The 25,737-nt window shown below is 42.9% G+C and overlaps 1 protein-coding gene and 1 long non-coding RNA gene across 2 annotated transcripts in view; one reads left to right on the forward strand and one right to left on the reverse strand.

Moving 5' to 3' along the window:
• Nucleotides 1-25,737, reverse strand: part of LOC100557280 (phospholipid phosphatase 3) — a 52,912-nt gene that overhangs the window by 15,511 nt on the left and 11,664 nt on the right. Inside the window, exons 3-5 of the mRNA XM_016991137.2 lie at nucleotides 8,231-8,388; nucleotides 5,312-5,592; nucleotides 2,850-2,907 (exon numbers count right to left, since the gene is read on the reverse strand). Of these exons, the coding sequence (XP_016846626.1) occupies nucleotides 2,850-2,907; nucleotides 5,312-5,592; nucleotides 8,231-8,388 (497 nt within the window). The remainder of the gene's footprint in view (nucleotides 1-2,849; nucleotides 2,908-5,311; nucleotides 5,593-8,230; nucleotides 8,389-25,737) is intronic.
• LOC134296462 (uncharacterized) lies at nucleotides 13,267-14,521 on the forward strand. Its single transcript, XR_010003212.1, has 2 exons — nucleotides 13,267-13,939; nucleotides 14,025-14,521. It is a non-coding gene; the product is annotated as an uncharacterized LOC134296462 (long non-coding RNA).

Consider the following 25,737-nt stretch of genomic DNA (forward strand, 5'->3'; position numbering starts at 1 on the left):
ATTGGAAAATGAGCACGCAAAGATACTGTGGGACTTCCGAGTCCAGACTGACAAAGTTCTGGAACACAACACACCAGACATCACAATTGTGGAAAAGAAAAAGGTTTGGATCATTGATGTTGCCATCCCAGGTGACAGTCGCATTGACGAAAAACAACAGGAAAAACTCAGCCACTATCAGGACCTCAAGATTGAACTTCAAAGACTCTGGCAGAAACCAGTGCAGGTGGTCCCGGTGGTGATGGGCACATTGGGTGCCATGCCAAAAGATCTCAGCCGGCATTTGGAAAGAATAGACATTGACAAAATTACAATCTGCCAACTGCAAAAGGCCACCCTACTGGGATCTGCGCGCATCATCCGAAAATACATCACACATTCCTAGACACTTGGGAAGTGTTTGACTTGTGATTTTGTGAAACGAAGTCCAGCATATCTATCTTGTTTGCTGTGTCATACAACAACAACAACAACATACAGTAAAGTCTCACTTATCCAACATAAATGGTCTGGCAGAATGTTGGATATGCAAGAATGTTGGATAATAAAAAGGGATTAAGAAAAAGCCTATTAAATGTCAAATTATGTTATGATTTTACAAATTAAGCACCAAAACATTATGTTGACCACATATCAACAGCAGAAGCAGTTTAATACATGGTAACATTATGTAGTAATTACCGTATTTACAAATTTAGCACCAAGACATCACAATGTATTGAAAAATTGACTACTAAAAGGCAGACTGCATTGGATAATACAGAACATTGGAGGAGCAAAGGTTGGATAAGAAAGACTCTATTGTAATAATAAAATTTTATTTGTAGATCGCCCTATTTCCCCGGAGGGACTCAAGGCAGTTTCCAACATGTGACGTGCTGAATTGCATCCACAAACAAAAGAGTTACAATGGGCATTCAGGGTCATATAGTCCAAAACAAGAATCCATAGCTAAAGCATCCCTGAGATGCCCACATCCAACCTTGTACCATCAGCTGTTCTGGTGGATAGAATTTCTTGTTCAAAAACAACCAGAGGGCCACAGGATGCTCATTAATTGCTCTAGAACAGTGTAATTGTAAAGCCATTAAGTTTTCAGCAGTATAAAATGAATTAGGAATGCACTGCGGAAGGCAATATTACATTCTGCCTCAGCATTAAAAGCATACAGAGTTCCTTGCACAGGCACTAGAAGCAGGATTTATCTGACATTGAATTGCTTAAGCAATTTTTTAAAATCGTGTCAGAAGCGACTTGAGAACATACTGCAAGTCGCTTCTGGTGTGATAGAATTGGCCGTCTACAGAGACATTTGCCAGGGGAAACTCGGATGTGTTAGTTGGAAGGCTTCTCTCATGTCCCCATAAGCTAGAGCTAACAGATGGGAGCTCACCCCGTCATGCGGATTCAAACCAGCAACCTCCAGGTCAGCAACCTAACCTTCAGGTCATCAGTCCTGTCAGCACAAGGGTTTGACCCATTGCACCACCGCAGGTCTGGTAGCAATTCCTATTAAAATACATACCTAAAATGTCTTCTAGCGTCAGTCATTCACTAGAACTGAGATAAGAGGGTCTTGCCCCTTGTGTACTGTCTTTAGCAAGCAATGGAAATTAACTAACCCAATCACCTTTTTCTTTCTTAGTGGAAAGGTACCAGAGATTCCCAAAACTGACTTTAGCCTGACTTGTCCCCTCTTCATAATCTTCCAAACAAAGTCTGTATTTACATTCCTATCATCTCACTCCTTGAAAAATGAAATTTACTGGCATGGTTTCTCCCAAGGTACCTTGGCATTAGTAGTCTGGGGACGAAGTGGCAGTCTTTGTTGGGAGACTTTTAACTGTCCCCTCCACGTTACTGGCCTCAAGCAAAGGCCTAGTAACCACACTAGATTTCTAATGCAAATATAACCCCTGACTAGGTTTGAATAGCAAACAAATCCCTAACTCTAATTTTGAAAGAGTTGACATGTTCGAAATTTCTAGTCCATGAAAAAGTGGTTCTCAACCTGGGATCCCCAGATGTTTTTGGACTTCAACTCTCCGAAATCCTAACAGCTGATAAACTGGTTGGGATTTCTGGGAGTTGTAGGCCAAAAACATCTGGGGAACCCAGGATGAGAGCCACTGATCTAGATCATATCATTTCTGACTTGGTACCCTCTAGGCATAAGGTAAAAAAGGTAAAGGTTTCCCCTGACATTAAGTCCAGTTATGTCTGACTCTGGGGGTTGGTGCTCATCTCCATTTCTAAGAGCTGGCATTGTCCGTCGACACCTCCAAGGTCATGTGGCCAGCATGACTGCATGGAGTGCCGTTACCTTCCCGCCGGAGCGGTACCTATTGATCTACTCACATTGGCATGTTTTCGAACTGCTAGGTTGGCAGGAGCTGGAGCTAACAGCGGCCGCTCATGATGGACCATAAATGCGATGATCCACCAGCCATCAAGAGTGGATCTGTCCAGCAAATCTGGAGATGCTGAGTAAGGTCAGAATGACCAAGTAACAGAACTGTATTGCAAACTTTAGTTTAGAGGAAAGGAATCTTAATAAAAGACACTGTCAGCTTTCACAGATTTTCTGTTACACCTTGGTGGAACGTTTCTAACATCCATGTTTCCCAACTATTCCCTGAATGGTGTCACACCACACATGGAAGGGGATAAAATTAAACCTAGTTGGGTGGAGGCTACATCGCAGGGCAACCCATCCTCATGGCATAGAGGGTGCCAGTCATGTAGCTATTTGGCATAGGTGAGTCAGGTTTGGCTCACAAAGTGGTTGAACCATGATCTTAAGAAGTCCCTGGAAATCCCTCCCTTGTAAACATGAAAAGAGGACTTACCACCAGGTATGCCATGGTATACATTGCAAAGGATGCATGGCCAGAGTAGAAGGACTTTCTGGAAGAGAAAAGGATGCACTTTATTTGATCAGAGCACGTTGTAATATTATTATAGTCGAAAATCCAGTTCAAAGCCACTAGGAACGTAGTCCCTTACAACCTGATTACTTTTGAGTTCAGTATCACTCCAGCTTCCCACTATGTGACACAAAGGTAAAGGTTTCCCCTGACGTTAAGTCCAGTCGTATCCGACTCTGGGGGTTGGTGCTCATCTCCATTTCTACGTCGAAGAGCCGGTGTTGTCCCTAGACATCTCCAAGGTCATGTGGCCGGCATGACTGCATGGAGTGCTGTTACCTTCCAGCTGGAGCGGTATCTATTGATCTACTCACATTTGCATGTTTTTGAACTGCTAGGTTTGCAGAAACTGGGGCTAACAGTGGGCACTCATTCCACTCCCTGGATTGGAACCTGTGACCTTTTGGTCCGCAAGTTTAGCAGCTCAGCGCTTGAACACACTGTGCCACCGGGGGCATTATTATTCAGAGGGCATCATCCAAAGAAATCACAAGTCACCATGAAACAAATGCTACATTAATCTCACTCCTTGTAAAAACAAAACTATCGGGTTTGGAGAATAGAGATCCAGAGTAAAAGGGCTTGCTTTTGAACAGCCTTTTCCAACAGAGCAAGCACCATGGATTACAGCTGATATCTGCCTGAATGGGAATGATGGGAGTCGTATTGCAAAATGTCTGAACAGGATTCCTGAGATGCACGTTTAGTGATAGTCCTGAAGGGGAGGGATGTGTGCTTGTGGTTTTAAGTCATCAATACAGCAATACAATAGGGCATTATTGTGTGGTGGGGCACTACTATTGATCTTGTTTATCATCCACATATTAGCCCTTTCTTCTTTTCACCTTCTTCTCATATACTGCTGAGCCCACTAACAGCAAGCCAGCAGAAATAGTAAGAAAAACACCAGGCAAGAATGGTTTGGGGAATTACATTTTATGTAGGGATAGATTCTGTGCATCTCATCCACCTTGTACTGGCATTCAAAATCCTCCTCCTACTTTTCTTATTGCAACGGTCTGACATCTATATATATTGACCTGCAACATTCCCACATTTCCCCATCCTGTTTCTAATCCTATTTCAGGGTGGGCAGCTAGGGATATCAACTGGGGACAAGCTATGACTTTGGAAATCAGATATAATAACAAGTCATACTTCAAAGCCTTAACCAACCAGAGTTCACATTCAGTCACAAACCATGATGTTGTTTGCACATCACAATGAACCATACCATGGTTTGTGAGCCCCCAGTGACATAGTGGATTAAAGCCTTGTGACTTGAAAGTTAGGTTGCTAATCTGAAAGCTGTCAGGTTCGAATCCCACCTGGGGAGAACGCAGATGAGCTCCCTCTATCAGCTCCAGCTCCATGCGGGGACATGAGAGAAGCCTCCCACAAGGATGATTAAAAACATCAAAACATCCGGGCATCTCCTGGGAAGCGTCCTTGCAGACGGCCAATTCTCTCACACCAGAAGCGACTTGTAATTTCTCAAGTCGCTCCTGACACGAAAAAACAAACAAATCATGGTTTGTCATGAAAGGCCAACATGGTCATAGCAGTAAAGACTTATAAAATGAAGTAAAACTCAAAACTATTGGAATTGTGGTATACTCATGTGTGGTTTCAAAAACATAACAAGAAGCTGGTCTACTTCACAAATATGTAAATCCTGTTATGTTGTACTGTAGCAACCCAAACAATGTATGGTGAGGCTGGAGGGTAGAAAATTTTTTAACTCATGTCTTGTGTCTAATCTCTGTTCTGTGTATTTTAATATGTATTTTATAGAAATACATTTTAATATGTATCTTTTGTAGAAATACATTTTAATATATGCATTTAAAGGAGCCCCGGTGGCGAAGTGCATTAAAGCGCTGAGCTACTAAACTTGCAGACTGAAAGGTCCCAGGTTCGAATCTGGGCAGTGGGGCGAGCTCCTGCTATTAGCCCCAGCTTCTGCCAACCTAGCAGTTCGAAAACATGCAAATGTGAGTAGATCAATAGGTACCACTCCGGTGGGAAGGTAACAGCGCTGCATGCAGTCATGACCTTGGAGGTGTCTATGGACAACGCTGGCTCTTCGGCTTAGAAATGGAGATGAGCACCAATCCCCAGAGTCAGACATGACTGGACTTAATGTCAGGGGAAACCTTTAACTTTACCTATATGAATTTAAGGATTTTAAAAAATGTTTCTGTGTTTTAATTATGCTGCAACCTGCCTTGAGCCACAAGCAGAAGCGAGTAAGAAATAATAATAATAATAATAATAATAATAATAATAATACATTCCACTTTTGGAGACTTGTATTTTTCTATGAGCCATTGACAGCCAAGCACCTCTTTTCAATAGAGAAGAGAAAGATTTGTAGTACATACCTAGCCTCTTTTTCTGCAGAGGCCCCACCAGTGCAGACATAATCTTCCACGTATCCAGCTGAGCAGTCTATATGAGTGAAATTAGGCCGACAAGTCGCCAGAAAGTGTGGGCGGAGGCGACCCACTGCAAGCTTGGCCATGTTGGTGAGCGACTGGCCCACAGTGCAACCAAACAGGAAGGCACCCATCTCCTTGTAGAGGGCGGCCACATAAGGATTGGACACTACAGAGCGTGATTTTTCAGGTAAGCGGCATACACGGAAGCTTTCGCCCAAAGTGATCTGGTTGGGAGGTAAGAACAGAGAAAAGGTGCTTTGTAGGAACATCCAGTGTCTCAGACAACAAGGCAGGAGGCTGTGCCTCTGCTAGCTAATCAGTGGTAACCAAGCAAGTAGAAAATGATTCACTGAAACTAACAGAAGGGCACAATAGGTTTCCAAAGAAACCTAGTTGTGGCAAGATTTTTTAGAATGGGAGGAAATACATACTCTGGGCCAATATTAGTTGGAGAAGACCCCAGAAACATCTTTGTCAACAAAGAACTTCTCGATACATATAGACAGTGTGCGCATTCGATGCAGAAAAAAGTTTTCCTCATACACACTTCGTTGTTGTTTGTGAACTCTGGAATTCTATAAAATACCTGCTGCTTTAAATAAACTTTTATCTACAGTAGAGTCTCGCTTATCCAACCTTTGCTTATCCAATGTTCTGTATTATCCAACGCAGTCTGCCTTTTAGTAGCCAATGTTTTTCTAGTCAATGTTTTCAATGCATTGTGAAGTTTTGGTGCTAAATTCATAAATACAGTAATTACTACATAACGTTACAGTGCATTGAACTGTTTTTTTCTGTCAATTTGTTGAAAAACATGTTTTGGTGCTTAATTAGTAAAATCATAATGTAATTTGATGTTTAAAGGCTTTTCCTTAATCCCTCTTTATTATCCAACATTTTCACTTATCCAACGTTCTGCCAGCCCGTTTATGTTGGAGAAGCGAGATACAGTAGTATTTGGGTTAGTGCTATGAGTAGGTTGGAAAGCAGTGCTGAGTCCTGGTGGATCCTTTGGCCAAAGTTATTGTTTGTCACCTATTTGCTTTCTGCTCAGTTTCAGGTTCACCTTCTTACAGCAACACCAGAGGCACTCCAAGTGGCCAGCAACTGGGCAAAGGACATTTAGTATCATGCCAAGTTGTTGTTGTTGTTTTAAACTTTGTTTGTATTTTCAAATACATTGCAACTTGTAACCTTGGTTCACTTCTGACACGATAAATAAATTGGCAAGAGTTATTTAGAGGGGATTAGTCATTTACTTTGTCTTAAACCTGAATGCGTGTGAATTGTCCTAGTTTGTCCAATGGTTTCCATGACTAGCTGAGGAGTCAAAATCTAGCATCCTGTAGTCTGAGCCCAACACTTAATCTACTATGCTACCCCAGAATGTAAGCAATACAGGTTGAGTATCCTTTATCCAAAATGCTTGGGACCAGTAGTGATCTGTACCTTCAGATTTTTCTGAATTGAAAATACTTGCATTTATATAATGAGATATGTTGGAGACGGGACTGAAATTTAAACCTGAAATGTATTTATGATTCATATATGCCTTAGACCAGGCATGGGCAAACTTTTTTGCCTTGAGGTCACATTATGGGCTCGACTCAGAGGTCCGGGCCAGGGGGGAGAGCAGCCGGGCATGCTATGGGTGGGATGGGCTGGGAGGGACAGGGCCTGTAAGAGGATGGTGCTGGGTGGGGGCAGGGCAGGGCCTGGGTCATCCTCAGGTTGTCCTCCTAGGATAAGGATGGGTCTGTTGGCCTCATACTTATGCTGGGACAAAAACAAGACTTGTGGTGACTGCCCTGATCCTCCTCCCTGTTCCTCCCCCCTCGATCTTTGGGCTGTCAGCATTATGCTGGGAGGAGAGAAAGACAGGTGATGGCTGAGAGCACTCTGGAGGGCTCTCAGCTGCTGCGTGCCTACCTCGGGCCGTCCTCTCAGTATAAGAGGACGGCCCGGGCTGTGGCGCAAGCTGAAGAGCAGCCAGCTGAGACCAATCTCTCTGACCAAAAGGTCATGGGTTCGAGGCCAGCTCAGAGCCTGCATTTGTCTTGTCTTTGTTCTATGTCAAGGCATTGAATGTTTGCCTATATGTGTAATGTGATCTGCCCTGAGTCCCCTTCGGGGTGAGAAGGGCGGAATATAAATGCTGTAAATAATAATAATAAATATAAGGACAGGACCACTTGCACCTTACTTAGGGTAGATGAGCGAGACATGTAGTGGGCGAGAGTGCTCTAGAGGGCTCTCAGCTGCTGTGTACCTTCGTCCCCATTCTTTCTACATAAGGATGCAGAGGGCCAGCATGTCCTTATGCCAAGAGGACAGGGAAAATGAGGAGGGCCTGAGGGAAGCGCCCAGGGGGGGTCTTAGTTTGCCCACGCCTGCCTTAGACACATAACCCAAAGGTAATTTTATAACCAACATTTTTAATAATTTTGTAAATGAAACATAGTTTGTGTATATTGAAAAATCAGAAAGCAAAGGTGTCAATTTCTCAGCCACCTATGTGGAAAATGGGTACAGTCTCAGTATTTTGTGGACAACTGGGATTTTGGATTTCAGAATTCCATATGAAGGCTACTCCACCTGCTACCAACACTATTGTACTTGGTAGCAGAGCCTGGAAATTTGACTTTTTAAAACCTAACTTGCAAAATTGGCCAGCTACCTTGGGCATTCTAGGAATTCCACTCCAAACATTTTCCAAGATGTGATCTGTAAGGAGTATAGTGAGGAACCTTGGCAAGCCCTTTGCCTGCAAACTTCATTCTTTGAATATTATGCAGAGTAGGCTTGTGCGGATCAGGGTGTGAGGTGGTAGGAAAAAGTACTCTCTATCTAAGTAAGACTCACTGCAGTAAAGGCGATAAGGATGCCCACTGAGATGAGCACTGAGTCAGTGATGGTCTCTTTCCGCTGGAGTGGGTAGCTGATGCTGCTATCGTTGCAGAAGAAGCCACGGCGCACAGGGGAGACGAGGCCAAGCTCACAGACGAGGAATGGGATGGAAGCTGCAGCAACAGGGTGGGTGGGTGGGGGGAGACAAAACAGGGTATGTTGTGAAAATGACAGCAACTCAAACACCATCCACTGGTAAGGTGGTACCACAAAACCCAGAGGCCTGTAGTTCATACAACAAAGAATTCGTTGATAAAACTGGCCAGTTTGTCTGCATTTGGATCACATAGCAAACTGCCATTGAGCCAAAATGAAAGCAAAAGTTCTCAAACCTTGACTCATGGTTGTGCAGAAGGAAAAGTGTAGGAGTCTGTAGTGGTTGATTGTAGATGATCTCCATAAAGTTAAGTACACAAATACAGTGATAGTTTCAGTAATATTTACTTTATTTTCTTTACTTCTTTACAATAGGTCACAACTGTTACATAAATTCAGATGCCAATTCTGATAAGAGATTTTTCTAAGGCAGTGGTTCTCAACTTGGGGTGCTCAGATGTTTTTGGCCTACAACTCCCAGAAATCTCAGCCAGTTGACCAGCTGTTAGGATTTCTGTTATAGATCTTGTGGGATTTGAACCATAGCCAGAATAGTGGGTTTAAAAAAAACCCCTAAAACTAGGATTCGGATTACTCCTCTGGGTTATTAAATTCTGCGTGTATGTTACATTATGGTGCATTGGCAGGATACAGGTAAGTCTGTACATTTTCCACTTGCCTATACAGACAGGTACCTGAGGTTTCACCTAATCACATCTGTCAAAATATGCCCTTTCAAGGAATTTTCTAGGAATTTCCAATTGTATTCTTTCCTAGACCCTGAATATTTCTAGATAGGACACCTCCAACATAACAGAAGTTGTTCATTTCAGTAATGCTTAATTTTATGTAATGTTATCCATTCCCTTAGTGCAGTGGTCCCAAGCTGTAGTCCGTGGACCACCAGTGGTCCCCAAGAAGTAAAATATGGTCCGTGGCCTCACCATTACGACACCATTGCAACAAGCGTGACTTGTCTCACGAAACCCTCTTATAGTGCAGAGAAAATGGGGATGTTGGGAGGGGAGAGGCTGACTACCCACAAAAGACGTGACAACGTCCCCTGACTGCTGCTTCTCCCCCTCCTCTCTCCCCCTTAGTGGAGCTGTTCCATGTGACGCCGCGAAGTGGGGGCACCTTGGTGTCTTCGTTTTTTAGGCCTGTTCCTGGGGTTATTTGGGGTGCTGATTCAGAAAATTGCATTGGATAGACCACATCAGTTATAGATAATTAAATATGTTTTTTTGTGGACAAGCAGATGACGACTACTGGATGGCATATGTTCTTTATCAGAAACTAGAATTGATGTGGTCTATCCAATGCAATTTTCTGAATCAGCACCCCAAATAACCAAACTGAATCTAAAGTTGACCAAAAACTGATCTATAACCCTTTTGGTACTAATGTTGGAGAGTGGTCCCTACTTAAAAAAAAAAAAAGGTTGGGAATTACTGCCTCAGCGCAAGTGAACATAATTTTTGAAAGGTGACAAATGAACATGAAACTGCTCAGAACTATAAAATCAGCAAAGGGGTAGATGGGATAGACATTTATTTATGTCATTTCATTCATTTCATTGACACCTTCATGTTTCTCCTGCTAAGAGACTTAAAGCATCTTACAATTTAAGAAGAAGAAGCATAGCCCAAGTAAAATCCTATTTCCAACAATTAAAAAACAATCCAACAAAATTTAATTTAAGAGCACACAGTTAAAACATTTTAAATCCACGTAAGTCATAATTAAAAGATGAAAAGGTAGAACCATATCATACCATGGTGAGAACACCTTCCTGCTTCAACATTTAAACACTAGAAGGATGCCTCAAAAAAAGTGTCTGGATAAAAGAGAGCAACGAGGAGATCGTATAAATCTGCTGTGGAAGAAAACTCTACAGCCTGGAAGTAGCCACTGAGAAGGCTCTCTCCATGTCCTCACCCAATTGAGCTACCGAAATTTGTTGTCTTTATGGTATTTGGTTTGTCCTATTGCTTCCTGCTAAAGGAGACTCAACCGCAGAGGGAAAAAATGTGGTTCACATTAAGAGCCAACCACTAGAAAGGAAGCAGAGTTGAGGGTTGTTGTCCCAACCAAAAGGGATTAAGATTAAGCTCCAAAAAGCCACATTTCAGCTCTGGAACAAGAGAAATAGCTTCAGCTAGTAAACCACCAACCACACTTGCCCACAAATTTGTTTCTTCTGTCCTCATTAGTTTTCCTGGCAAGGGTGAGGGATTCCTTCTTGCTACATCTTGGGGAGTGGAACACGAAACCAGGCACAGGAGCCTTGAGGCATAGAACAAAGTGTTTTCCAGGTGAAGCACTTCCACCTCAAAAGCTTTGGCACATGTTTCTTGGGACTCCAGATGTCATGCAGCTCATGCCAAGACCTTGCAAAAATCATCTTTACCCCACCCTAGAGGGATCTACTAACTGCCCACACTAGGGCTGGTCTCGAGAGTAACTTTCAGGAATCAGGGAAGAATATTTGGAAAATATGAAGTTAGCCCATGCAAAGATGTTATCCAAACTGATGAACTATGCAGCTTTCCTATAAACATGGAATGGGATAGGCCTCATCTGTTCTCATGATAATATGGGTGGTGATTCAAAGACACTGCTTACAAGCATTGCTGTTGTGTGCTTTCAAGTTGTTTTTTACTTATAGTGATCCTATTTCAACCCTATCACAAGTTTATCTGGGGCTGAGAGTGTGTGATTTGACCAAGTTCCCTAGTGGGTTTCCATGTCTGAGCAGGGAATTGAACTCTGGTCTCAAGAGTTGTAGTCTCAAATCTCTAGATCACTCTGGTTTTCTATCTCCGAGCATGGCAGTCCCAAATAACAGACCTCTTTTCCTGCAACAGTTTATCTCGTATCTTATCTGTTTTTGTTGCATTACGCAGCAAGTTAAACCACTGAGCTGCTGAACTTGCTAACCGAAAGGTCAGCGGTTCGAATCCGGGGAGCGGGGTGAGCTCCTGCTGTTAGTCCTAGCTTCTGCCAACCTAGCAGTTTGAAAAACATGCAAATGTGAGTAAATCAATAGGTACCGCTCTAGTGGAAAGGTAACGGCGCTCCCTGCAGTCATGCTGGCCACATGACCTTAGAGGCGTCTATGGACAACGCTGGTTCTTTGGCTTAGACATGGAGATGGAGCACCAACCCCCAGATGTAACTAGACTTAATGTCAGGGGAAAACATTTACCTTTACCTACTAGACATAAGGGAAAAATAGCTTTATGGTACTTTATAATTTATTATAGAAAGAATAAATGAGAGAGACTGAACACATTTTTGGTTAAAAAATGGATGGGCAAATACCAGAGCCTGAGGGTTTCTACCGGGCCCATGTAAGACATTGGAGTTCCAATTTCTATGCCTGATATTATTGCAGCTCCCAGTTGTTCTAGTGGAGGCCTTTATTAAAAGAAGAATGAACCCAACTTCTAATTCGTAAGCAGTTCTCCGGCACTTAAAACAGCCACAGGAAATGTAGTCTTCCCCCTATTTTAATACAAATAATTGAGGGTTTGTAAAAACTGCATGTAAGGCCATTTATTTACCATAAAAATGCCTATCAGTGGTCGCATGCAGTCTATGGGCCATTCTTGCCTATCTCAGGATGAAATCTTTGTAGACAATTCAATTTAAAGGTAAAGCTAAAGGTTTCCCCCTGACATTAAGTCCAGTCGTGTCCGACTCTGGAGGTTGGTGCTCACCTCCATTTCTAAGCCGAAGAGCCGGCGTTGTCCGTAGACACCTCCAAGGTCATGTGGCTGGCATGACTGAATGGAGCGCCATTACATTCCCGCCAGAGTGGTACCTATTGATCTACTCACGTTTGCATGTTTTCGAACTGCTAAGTTGGAAGAAGCTGGAGCTAACGGTGGGAGCTCTCCCAGCTCCCTGGATTCGAATCCCCGATCTTTTGGTCAGCAAGGTCAGCAGCACGGCGGTTTAACCCTCTGTGCCATCAGAGGCTCCCAATTCAATTTACCTCAACCTTTTTTAAAGGGGAATATTGGGTTCTTGGAGTGGTGCATTAGAAGAGATCTTTATCTGCTAGAACAGTGGTTCTCAACCAGTGGGTCCCCAGATGTTTTGGCCTTCAACTCCCAGAAATCCCAACAACTGGTAAACTGGCTGGGATTTCTGAGAGTTGTAGGCCAAAAGCATCTGGGGGCTCCGGGCTGAGAACCGCTGTGCTAGAAGCACTTTAAAACTGGTCTCATAGAGTCCTACCTGTGACAAATGCTTGTCCAGCTCCCTTCCTAGCTGCTATATTACTGATGTCTCAGCAAAGACAATTCAAACAACAGTGAAACAAAGACTGGGTTCTTGGACGGATTTTGCCATAAAATTCAGGATATGGGCTTGGACGGAGCCTCTTTCTCTTTGTCTACTGCTACCGTGCACCTTTCTGGAGCATGAATAGCAAACCAACATCAGCACGTTCCTTCCCTACAGGAGTGTGGCTGCTTTTTCTGGCCCAGCAAAGGAGAAGCCTGCCTGGATTAAGTTGCATGGACAGCTGGGGCAGAGGAGTCACCAAGGCGGAGAATGCTATGGGGCAAGACTATGAGGAGCTGCCTTGCCAACCACCCTAAATCTCGAGGGGACAGGTAAACTGATCTGATATGGACACAGACATCAATGTTAACTATCTCACAGAGTTTCCCACTTAGTTCTTTTTAGGGGCAGCGAGAAGTACGTGTGTGGAAGACAGGGGTGGGTAAGGAGAGAGGAAGCGAGAAGGGCTGAGGGCTCTAAAAATAGATGGCAAAGTAGCCGACACAAAGAGCTCAAGTGCCCAAGGAACAGACCTGGGATCAGTATCAGCCCCACCCAGGGATGTTGGAGGGACATGAATGGGACCTCAACCCCCATTTAGGATAGGATTTCATATACGATTCACATTTAGAGTGCTGTGTTTAAGTTTGTTGCCATATACAAAGAAGGAGAAAAAAATATTCTTGGGTCACCTTTAAGACTGATTTATTTTAGCAATATTATTTATTTCAGTATCTGTTATGATTGAGCCTCATGGCTCTGTTACTGACAGACGTGGGCGTAAGACTCCTCGAGAGTCAGATACTCTCGAGGAGCGAGAAAGAAAAAGACTGCGAGACATTTTTGCAGCACCATCTGACGAAGAGTCTTTTGAGGGGTTTACGGAGAGAATGGAGGAGGGGCTGGTTAGCTCAGAGGAGGATGAGATGGATTGGACTCGGGTGAGGGAGGAATTGGGTGCCACTGGTCATGATGGGATAGAAGATGAATGGGGACCTTCAGGATTAGACCCATGGTATAGCTGGAGGGATGGGACGGGATCCACAGCTGGAGATGCTGTGGGGCGTAGTCAGAGGTGTTCCAGCTCTGATGAGGAAAGTGATGAGGAAACGCCCGGGTTAAGGAGGACAGCTGACAGTGATGAGGATTTGTAACTGGCATAAAATGGGGCTTGGGAGCAATTGCAAATTGCGTTGGGCAAGGTAATCTGGACGAACGCTTGGGATCTGTGTGGGACGCTTTCCTGAAGACTGGTGTGTTTTCGTGTGCTGATACGTAAGTTGTTTTGGAATTCAGGGTCAGACGGCGGGAGGAATTGTGTGGGCATTTGTTTGTGCAAACCTGTGCTTACTCTTATTAGCTTGACCTTCCGTCGTCTTCTTGACGGACGCCATCTCCTGCTTTGAAAACTCGGACTGAACTGACCACGGCTTGTCTTCCCCCTTCTTGGACTTGGAATCTACAAACGTCTGCTTCTGGCTTTGATCTACGGAAAGGAACTGGTCTACTCTACTGCTACAATCCTTGGCTGATCTGTTCGTGTTGGAAATCCTGTCTGCTGTGTGTGTGGGAGCGACGCAAGTTACTCTAAGCACAGTGTTGGCAGCAGAGAGGAATCTGCTGCCAATTAGTTGCATTCTTTTGTATCTTTTGTTCCTCGGCTTTTGTTTTGTTTATCCCCAGGCTGAAGCAAGCAGTTTGTTTTTACCCGGATTAAACTCCGGTTTAATCCGGTTTATCTTTTGAACGTTTTTCCTTGTCCCTTTTTGCTCCTAAAGGCTAATACTGCCTGGCCCTTGTATTTTACGGGCATTTTTGAGTTCTGTAATCCAATAAACTCTGTTATCTTGAACCTTGTGGCGTTCTGTCCTTGACAGTATCAGCTTTCACAGATTTATTTCAGCACCAGTCTATGTAGACTATCCAGGATTTCCCCACGTTGGAAGCATGGTATGGGGAGGTATGGAACATAGCCTTAAATGATAAACTATCAATGGAAATGAAGGTTTACAGGGGGGGAAACTAATAGACCAGATTTTGATTCATATTGGTTGGTTTTTATTAAACATGTTTTAGAGAGTGAAAGGGCCCCTGGTGGTGGCGCAGTGTGTTAAAGCGCTGAGCTGCTGAACTTGCAGACCGAAAAGTCCCAGGTTCAAATCCCGGGAGCGGAATGAGCGTCTGCTGTTAGCCCCAGCTCCTGCCAACCTAGCAGTTCGAAAACATGCCAATGTGAGTAGATCAATAGGTACCGCTCTGGTGGGAATGACCTTGGAGGTGTCTACAGACAACGCCGGCACTTCGGTTTAGAAATGCAGATGAGCACCAACCCCCAGAGTCAGTCACGACTGGACTTAACGTCAGGGGGAAACCTTTACCTTTTTACCTAGAGAGTGAAAAGGCAAAACAATACAACCTGGTTGGTCAGGAATTTTGGATATGACATTTGTTTAATGGTTGACTTATAAATTTTATGGTAAAGAAAATGATATTTGTTCAGGCCTCGGTGGCAGGGTTATGTGTTTGTAAAATGTTCATTGTTTTGTGTTCTGCAAGTTGTTAATGTATGTAAATAAAATTTTATATTACAGTAGAGTCTCGCTTATCCAACCTTCACTTATCCAACGTTCTGTATTATCCAATGCAGTCTACCTTTTAGTAGTCTATATTTTTGTAGTTAATGTTTTCAATACATTGCAATGTTTTGGTGCTAAATTCATAAATATAGTAGTTACTACATAACGTTACCATGCATTGAACTGCTTTTTCTGTCAATTTATTGAAAAACATGATGTTTGGGTGCTTAATTTGTAAAATCATAATGTAATTTGATGTTTAATAGGCTTTTCCTTAATCCCTCCTATTATCCAACATTTTTGCTTATCCAACGTTCTGCCAGCCCGTTTATGTTGGATAAGCGAGACTCTACTGTACCAAAAAAAAGAAGACTTTCTTGGATTTATTTTATCATTCACTTTCATTGGCTTTCATCGGTTTATTTCAGCATCTCCTTTCGTAGACTTTCATGGATGTATATCAGCACCCACTTTCATGGACTGGTTTCAGCACTAGCTTTCATGCATTTATTTCAGTACCGTATATGCATTTGTGGCCCTTCATGAATTTATGTTCCTGACTATTGTCCAAGAAAGCTAATGCTGACATTTATTTCTCAGTCTTAAAAGGACACAAAACTCTCTTTCTACTGGATTTAGGGACATAAGTATAGCATGCATTTTGTTTAACAGCATGCATCTGTGCAATTTGTGGGCAAGCCTTGGGATTGCCACCAGTTCTCCAGAAAAACACAAACAGCCAATGTGTACAGGACCCTATTTCTTAAGTCCCAAGTGTGCAAGCATGCTAACATCTGAAGGCTTATGCTTATGATTATTATTTTTGAGATGCTCCATTTTAGAAATCATTACCGAAACGCAGGGATTTGTTTTCCACACTAAAGTGAGAGGGAGTCTTGTTTTCCCGCTTATCATAAACTTTCCAGATTCCCACAATAGCCCCCTGCCTAGAATCCTAACCACCCAACTCACCTTATATGGAGCTTCAATCCATGCAAATCTTTCCGGGCACTTGGAGATAGCTATTAATATACACTACTCTTGGCTGCCCAGAGGCATTCGCACTGCCTCTTGTTGGCCAAATGCCCAGAGCTGGGACGCAGGTATTGCTGTCCAGCTTGGCAGAGGGGCTGGTAAGAGCAGCAAGGTCAGGCTATGGGTCACAGGGACTCTTTGTGAGGGCTCAGTGATGCTCCATATCAGTGCTACTGTATGCACATTTAACTTGGCCCTGCCTGCTGTAGTCATGGAAGACACAGCAAAACAAGCTGCCAATCCTGAATTAATGTGTTTGCATATCACTTCCCATACACCACGCTCTTTGCACCCTGCCTGCAGTTGGAAACACCCATGTTTTACAGTCTGAGCAGGTAAATGATACTGCTTAACAAGAAGAGACCTTGCTCTGCCTTCTGGGCTGAATCTGCTCCTCTGGCATTGCTCTGTAGGGTAGTGCTCTCGATCTGTAGAGACAAGCATCAGCCTGCCCAGGGGCCCCCTCCCACAACAACACCCAAGACAGCAAGACTCAGCCTGCGATGCCATCTCTGCCTTGTATGTGGAAGAAGAAACAGCAGGTGGAACTGAGAGCAGGTTGGTGCTGGAAGCAGGCCTGGAGAAGCCCAGAGAGCTGGGTAGTGGACAACTGCAGGCATTAAAAAAACTGAGAAAACCACTAAGAGATGCCACCTCTCAGGATGGTCCATCTCAGGATGGCAGGACAGGAGTAGATTTATCATTCCACCTCCCGGACAGACTGCAGGATGGATTTATTATCCACTGCAGTGTTTCTCAACCTATGGTCCTTCAGGTGTTTTGGACAAATGACTAAGCTGTCTGGGACTTCTGGGAGTTGAAGCCTCCAAATCCAGCAGATCAAAGATTGGGAAACACCGTGCTACTTCTTCTCCCTGACTATAGACCAGGCATGGGCAAACTTTGCCCTTCCAGGTGTTTTGGACCCAAACTCCCACAATTCCTAACAGCCGGGAGGCTGTTAGGAATTGTGGGAGTTGGAGTCCAAAACACTTGGAGGGGCGAAGTTTGCCCATGCCTGCTATAGACACTTCTGAATCAGGTCTGGATAATTTCCGGAGTAACAACTGGTTTTAGCTTCCTCTGACCGTCTCTCTGGCCTCCTCCTGGATGCGCCTGTCTGTCTGTCAGACAGACGTGTTTTCACCAGGGGCTTATTTACACTGTACAATTATAGCACTGCAATTCCACTTTAACTGCCATGGTTCCATCCAGTGGAATCCTGGAATTTGCAGTTTAGGGAGAGGTGTTGAGAATTCTCAGCCAGAAAATTCAATTAAATGACTAGGTCCAGGATTCCACAGGATGTTGTCATAGCAGTTAAAGTGGAATCAGAGTACTTTAACTGTGTAGTATGAATGGGTCCCTGGTCTTGCCAACTCCTATTCTCTCTAGCTGTAATCAGTCACTACTTTCTAGACTAGGCTCTGCAGTGTGGATGTTGACTTTTTTCATGTCAGGAGCAACCAGAGTTGCTTCTGGAGTGAGAGAATTGGCCGTCTGCAAGGACGTTGCCCAGGGGACGCCCGGATGTTTTGATATTTTACCATCCTTGTGGGAGGCTTTTCTCATGTCCCCGCATGGAGCTGGAGCTGATAGAGGGAGCTCATCCATGCTCTCCCCGGGTGGGATTCCAACCTGGCAGCTTTCAGGTCAGCAACCCAACCTTCAAGTCACAAGGCTTTTATCCCCTACGCCACTGGAGGCTTCTTGATATTGATTTAAAAATACTGACTTAAAACAGGTGTTTTGGACATCAGCTCCTAGAATCCCTGATCATTGTCCAAGGCAGCTAAGGCTTCTGAGAGTTGATGTCCAAAACACCTGCAGGGAAACACTGCCTTACATTGAGGTCTGCTTTTGGCTTTAATCTCTCGGGCAACTGTGTCTGATTCCAGGCTTGCACAGGAATCCAATCTGTTTCCAGTGTTGCAGGACTGATAAAGACAAGGAGGAAAGTTCTACTTCCAGAATGCCATGGTTTATAAAAAGAATAATATCTGTAACTTCCATCTGTACCTGTTTCCCAATGGAGTCAATGAAGCTTTATTTTGGAATAGGAATGCTGTGAGTTTACCACTTGTTGGTGGTGTGGTGTTCTCAATTTGTACTCCATACGGGAGCATTTCCATGAGGAACAGCTGAAATCTGCAAGGTTTCTCAATTCAAAAATAACATAGAAGATCTCTATCAGGGATATTATGGATGTTTCCAAAGAGTGTGTGTGTCCAGAAAGCATGTGTGCCTGCCAGTGTCTGCAGCCGAGCACCTCCTCTAGAGTAGAAAGAAACAGCAGGTAAGAAGGCGCCTCCTTAAAGCTCGTGGAAAGGGGAGCCTGGGAAGCCCCCCCCCCCAAATAATGGGCTGATAGAAAACAGATATTTTGGCACCCCAGATCGCAAACGGGTATCTGCCCTCCCAATTTCGGGAGGCTCCCAAAAACGGACACCCCCCCCCCCCCCACCGAAAGCGGGGACATAAAACAGGTCAAGGTTTACCCCAAGTGTATCCTGAGTCACAGAAAAACCAAATGGATAGTGAACTCCTAAACATGATGGATTCTAATGCACAGATCAGAATAATCTCCCACACTTTGACTTGTGGCATAGCTTATTTCTGCCAGTGCTTTCCCTCTGCAGAAAGAAACCCATATTCCCGGAGGAAAAAACCCTTCTTCCAGAGAAGAAAAAATAAGAGAAAATTGCATAACATTCCCCACATTTTATGTTCTTGTTTGAAGCCAGAATGACAAAAGAAAGGCTATCATATTTTGGATGTATCACAAGACAAAAAGATTCACTGGTAAAGATAGTAACAATAGCATGATGGAAATTACCTCTCCACCAAGACTATGGACTGAAGCGCCATGTTATCGCCTCTTTTAATGGCCATGTTTTTACTCTGTTGAAGCTGTGTTATTGATCTACTGTGATTGTTATGTATTTTATATTGTTGTATTTTATATTGTGTATTTTATACTATTGTGATTGTTATGTATTTTATATTGTGTATTTTATACTGTTGTATTTTATTGTACTGAGGAGCCCCGGTGGTGAAGTGTGTTAAAGCACTGAGCTACTGAACTTGCAGACCGAAAGGTCGCAGATTCAAATCCCGGGAGCGGAGTGAGCACCCACTGTTATCTCCAGCTTCTGCAAACCTAGCAGTTCGAAAACATGCCAATGTGAGTAGATCAATGCGTACCGCTCCAGCGGGAAGGTAACAGCGCTCCATGCAGTCATGCCGGCCACATGACCTTGGAGGTGTCTACAGACAACGCCAGTTCTTCGGCTTAGAAATGGAGATGAGCACCAACCCCCAGAGTCAGACATGACTGGACTTAACATCAGTGGAAACCTTTACCTTTACCTATTTTATTGTATGTTGTTGGGCTTGGCCCCATGTGAGCCGCCTCAAGTCCCTTTGGGGAGATGGGGCGGGATATAAAAATAAACTTCTTCTTCTTCTTCTTATTCTTCTTCTTCTTCTTCTTATTATTATTATTATCTGAGAAATTTGGATGAATGGGAAAAGAGGAAGACCACAGTACGGAAGATGTCGGTTAAGAAAGCCAAAACTCTTGAGTTTTGGAAGGGCATGAGAAGAAGTTAGGCTAATTGGAATGCTATTGGGTTGGCCAGCAACTGCTAATTTTAACTGCCACAGATCAGTTTAATGACAGCTCAGTTTAATGATTACTCTATGTAACACAATTTTTCCTGGGTTATAAACATCATTTCCTAATTAATTGGAAAAGGTTTATTAAACTGCAAAAATCTGCAGTTTTTGCGGGATATCCTGCAGCATATTTTGGTATAGTTTTTCAATTTTCAGTTAATATCTCATAGAGTCTCAACTAATTCAACAGTTTGTAGCAGTCACAAAAACAAAGGTTATAGAGTATAACAATTTGCAAAGTAAGTACTTTACAATTAATCAGGAAATAACACTTTCAAGCCAGGAACAATTTTTTTTTTCAAATTTTGTTATATAGTGTTACTGGACTTTTATTTTCTCACTGTTGTTTATTTATGCTGTTCAACATGATGACTAGCATTTTCTTCCTTTTTAGGGAAGCCGCTTTGGGATGCCATTATATCTAATAGGAAATCTATAAATATCTTAAACAAATAAATATCCGCAGGCTGTCTGAGGACAGTGATGAGCTGCCAACATAAAGGGAACAGCAATGCCATTTGTGTGTGGCAAAACGCAACCAGTGGCCATGATAAAACCCACCGCTTCCTTACACACACTTGTTACCTTTTTGACTGGCTGAGTTACTCATTAATTAAGTAATCTATTATCCACAATCTGTGAATTGTATGTGAAAATGGATTTGGTTGGAGGAAATAGTACAATCGCATCTTGAGACTTGGACAGATAGTCCTTTCCCATGACCAAAAGGTAATGATTGTTCAGAAAGCTATTGTATTCCACTCCTGCCCCCACCATGTCAATAAGTGATCAAAGCCCATGCTTTTCAAGTCTTGTGTATCAGCTTTTAAATGACAAAAGAGATATTTAAAAAGAGATAAAGATAGGAAAAGTATGTCTATGCTATGGACTATATACATTACCATCTCCAGATCTGCGGGGGGACACGTGCCCAGACCCACGGGGTATGAGAACCGCAAATCATAGCAAACCTTACTGAAATGAGAGGACGTATTTTGTTAGGCATGGATAAAAGAAACCGTGGAGATAGGGCTCATACTGTATGTATTACAAGACCACAGAAGTGCAGAAAGACATTGGAGTACTGTGACTTGCATTCATCCTCTGCAAACCTCACTATAGTCAACCTGCTACATTCACTGTGGTTAGGAGTGCAGAACGCTTGGAAAAGTGGAAAAGCCATAATTCAAAATCTCTGGTTCCTCGAATGCAGTGGTTCTCAATCTGGGGTCCCTAGATGTTTTTGGCCTTCAACTCCCAGAAATCCTAACAGCTGGTAAACTGGCTGGGATTTCTGGGAGTTGTAGACCAAAAACATCTGGGGATTCCAGGTTGAGAACCTCTGCTCTAATGTGACTCCATGAATAATCAAATCTGTAAAAGTAAAATCCGCAAATGTGTAGGGCTAGCTGTTCTTGTTTAAAAAAGGTCGTAGTCCTCATGGCTAGAAAGCTATGGTTCAAGGTGCCTGTACAAGTCTGAGAAACAAGATAGTCTGAGTAAAATTTCCAGTGGCAAAGGATCCCTGTTGTCTCTTTTTACTGTCGTTCCTATTGCAACAACCGCTATTACCACTACTACATTCATGGTTTCCTTCCTTTTATTCAGTCCAATGCAACCCCCATATCCATAAGGATATGTCCCCAGACTTCACATAGATTCACAAAACTGTGGATAACAATGAACCCTATTGAAATGAAGTCGGGGGTGCTTTGAATGCGATTTCCTGCTTCTTAGCAGGGGGTTGGACTAGATGGCCCATGTGGTCTCTTCCAACTCTACTATTCTATGATTCTATGATTCTATGATTCTAAGTACTCTTAGCTCAAGAATACGATAGTGTCATGTTGGAGGACCTAGAAAATTGATAAGTGAAACTGTGGATACTATCCCATGGGTATGTTGTGCTGTAAACAAAGCTTCTTCCTCCTCCTGAAGTTTTATTCTCAACATAACCCTGGGAAGTGGGTTAGGCTGAGAGAGTAGGTGGTGGTCCAATATCATTCAGTGATGTCTACACCAGTGGTTCTCAAGCTGGAGTCCCCAGATGTTTTTGGTCTACACTCTCAGAAATCCCAGCCAGTTTACCAGCTGTTAGGATTTCTTGGAGTTAAAGGCCAAAACCATCTGGGGACCCCAGGTTGAAAACCACTGATTTACACAGACTTAGGTTTCACTTGTCTTACCTCAACACTCTTGAATAACTACATTACACCACACGGCTCTCTTGATTATGACAAAATACTCATAAAATACTTTAAAACTATATATTCAAATTTAATGACTCATTACAAAATGAGACTAGACTCACAGCGTGTTCTGCATAACTTATAATGGAAATAGCTTTAGATTTTATCAACACACAAGTGCAGATACTCCCTTGATCTGCACTCCCTCTCACTTTGACCTGGTTGCAGCTTCACCATGAGAAGTCTTTATGGTAATCTGAGTCTGTAAGCATGTGGACAATTTCAACAGAAAGGATGAAACCATGAAAATGAAGAACAACACACTGAAAATGGGAATTCCTGACATGATCAGGGCTAGCTAACATATCACAACAAAGGATTCCCCCAGGCAGGAATCAGCCAGGCCTTGAAGCTGGAAGATTTTTCAATGCTAATCAAGGTGATTAATTGCAAAATTCACACTCGCCTCCAAAAGACAAGAGTTCTTTCTTCCACCCTGGACCTTCCATGGATATATAAACCTCTCTTGCCTAGTTTCTAATATATGTACCTCACATCCTCTGGAGTGCCTGCCATAGATGTGGGCAAAATGGTCAGGAGAGAATGCTTCTGGAATATGGTCCTACAGCCCAGAAAACTTACAGCAACACAGTGATTCTGGCCATGAAAGCCTTCAACAACACAATCTCAGTACATTTTGTCGTATGGCAATTAGACAGAAGAGATCATTTTGTACTATCCTCTGGAAAATAATCTTTTGTTCTTTTTTCTCCCTTTCCACCCCACACACTAATTCTTCCCAAATGTCCCAGCTCTTCCTAGGTCATGCTTCCTTGAACTGATGATGGTTTTGTCCACATTTTATAAAAGGACAGGTGGAGAATCCCTTATCCTGCATTCTAAAATCCAAAATTCTTCAAAATTGGTGGCTGGGATAGCGACACCTCTGTTTTTTGATGGTTCAAACTTTGCTTCATACACACCATAATTAAAACATTTTATAAGACTACCTTTAGCTTATAAGATGTATACGAAACATCAATCAATTTCATGTTAATACTTGGGTTCCATCTCTTAGATATCTTATTGTGCATGTACAGTAGAGTCTCACTTATCCAACGTTCTGGATTATCCAACATTGTAGTCAATGTTTTCAATGCATTGTGATATTTTGGTGCTAAATTCGTAAATATAGTAATTACTACATAGCATTAATGTGTAATGAAGTACTTTTTGTGTCAAATTTGTTGTATAACATGATGCTTTGGTGCTTAATTTGTAAAATCATAACCAATTTTGATGTTTAATAGGCTTTTTCTTAATCTCTCCTTATTATCCAACATATTCGCTTATCCAATATCCTGCCGGCCCGTTTATGTTGGATAAGTGAGACTCTACTGTATATGAAAATACAGATATTCCAAAAACCTAAACACAAAAATCCAAAACACCTTTGGTCCCAAGCATTTCAGGTAAAAGATACTCGACATCTGGTAGGTAATGTGATAGATTAGTTGAGCCAGAATGGTGTGTTGGTTTGAGTGTTGAACTAGGATTCTGGGAGACAAAGTTCAACATACTATCCCACCATGGAAACCCCAATAGACTCAGAGGAGGGCAACAGAAAAAAAACCCTCTCTAAAGCTTGCAGAGAAAACCCTGCAATAGCTTCGCTTTTTTCTCTGCATAAACAGCCGCAGTTGCACAGCGGTTAAACCACTAAGTTGCAGAACTTGCTGACTGGAAGGTCGTCAGTTCGAATCTGTGGGACAGGGTGAGCTTCCGTTGCTAGCCCCAGCTTCTGCCAACCAGTAGATCAATTGGTATCGCTTCAGCGGGAAGATAACAATGCTCCAAGTAGTCATGCCAGCCACATGACCTAGGAGGCATATATGGGCAATGCCAGCTCTTTGGCTTAGAAATGGAGATGAGCACCAGCCTGCAGAGTCGAAGCTGACTAGACTTAATATCAAGGGGGAACCTTTATCTTTACCATTAATCTCTCCCTAAGTTGGAAATGACTTGAAGACACTCAAAACAATGCTAGACAGTGTAATGCAGCAGATAGAGTACTGAGCGGGGAAGATCTAGGTTCTAGTTGCCCACTGAGACATGAAACCTACTGTGGTCATTGGGTGTTTCCTTGTCCTTCTTCAGTGGCTATTATCTTCCCCCCAAGCCTGTTTCTATAATAAATGGTTTCTGGGTTTCAGTTCAGCTATCTTTGCCAAAAGCTCCCACACATTTTTATGTGTGGCTTCCTGCTGCCTTCTACTAGGATTTTTACATGCATCAAACTGTCAGTATCAGAAGTATATTTATTAAAAGGTATATAAGGTATGATTTGGTACTGAGATTCTCAACTGCTATATTCCCTACAACAGTGATGAAACAGTAGATGTAGTTTACAAAAGGAAACAGAGATTATCTTATTATTTACAGTCCTGGATGTTAAATAAATTATACATGACTCAACACTACCATTCAGCACATAAATATTTGGTTAAAGGCTGAATTAAAATCAACAATGGTTAAGTATGGATCTCGGTACTAAATCAGAGGTGGGCATATGCTGAAGGTTGGAGGGACATTTTGGATGCATCTAGCTAAAGGTTTCCTCTTGATATGAAGTCTAGTCGTGTCCGACTCTAGGGGTTGGTGCTCATCTCCATTTTTAAGCCGAAGAGCCAGCGTTGTCCGTAGACATCTCCAAGGTCATGTGGCTAGTATGACTGCATGGAGCGGCGTTACCTTCCCGCCAGAGTGGTACCTATTGATCTACTCACGTTTTCGAACTGCTAGGTTGGCAGAAGCTGGGGCTAACAGCAGGCGCTCACCCTGTTCCCCGAATTTGAACCGCCAACCTTTTGGTCGTAAGTTCAACAGCTCAGCTGCCGTGGCTTGATTATATGAAATCATGGAAGTCGTAGTTTTATAAGTACTTTTGACTTCTCTGCCAAAAGAGTGCTGGTGCAAAGTACAACTCTCACGATTCTATAACAGGAGATGGCATTTTAAGCAAGCAGAAGTCACTTCTGGTTTGTTTCGGGGTGAGAAGCAAAATAGTGTTCAAAGGCTAAAATGGTCCCCAGGGAGCTATTTGTGGTTGGAAAAAAAGTGCTTTTTCCAGCTCATTAATAAAACCAAAATATCCAAGGCTGGTATCTGAGGCACATGTTTTCCAGCCTTGCTACCCACTATAGTTTCAGCTAGTGATGCCTGGGATCAGGACCAGGGACTTTCTACATTCAGAGTACATGCTCCACTGAGCTACATCCCCACCCTTCTTTAGAAAATATGCGTGTCATGTATTATTAGTTCGGAAACCAGTACTTTGGACGTCTGACAGAGGTTCCACTACCATCACAGCTAAAAATGGTGAGGACAGCCAATTCATGCTTCAGTTGTACGTGCTTCTTTTGGTTGCTTAAAACAGATGCATGCATGAGCCCATTTATGCACAACAACAGAACAAATACAAATAAGTATCTGATAATAATGTTTGCACTTGTGGTGAGGCACTGAATGTGTGCCTCTATGTTTTTTGTTTGTATTCTCCCCTATCTCCCTTGAGTCCCCTTGGGGAGATAGAGCA

The sequence above is a fragment of the Anolis carolinensis genome, chromosome 2 (assembly GCF_035594765.1).
Source record: "Anolis carolinensis isolate JA03-04 chromosome 2, rAnoCar3.1.pri, whole genome shotgun sequence".
NCBI lineage: Eukaryota > Metazoa > Chordata > Lepidosauria > Squamata > Dactyloidae > Anolis > Anolis carolinensis.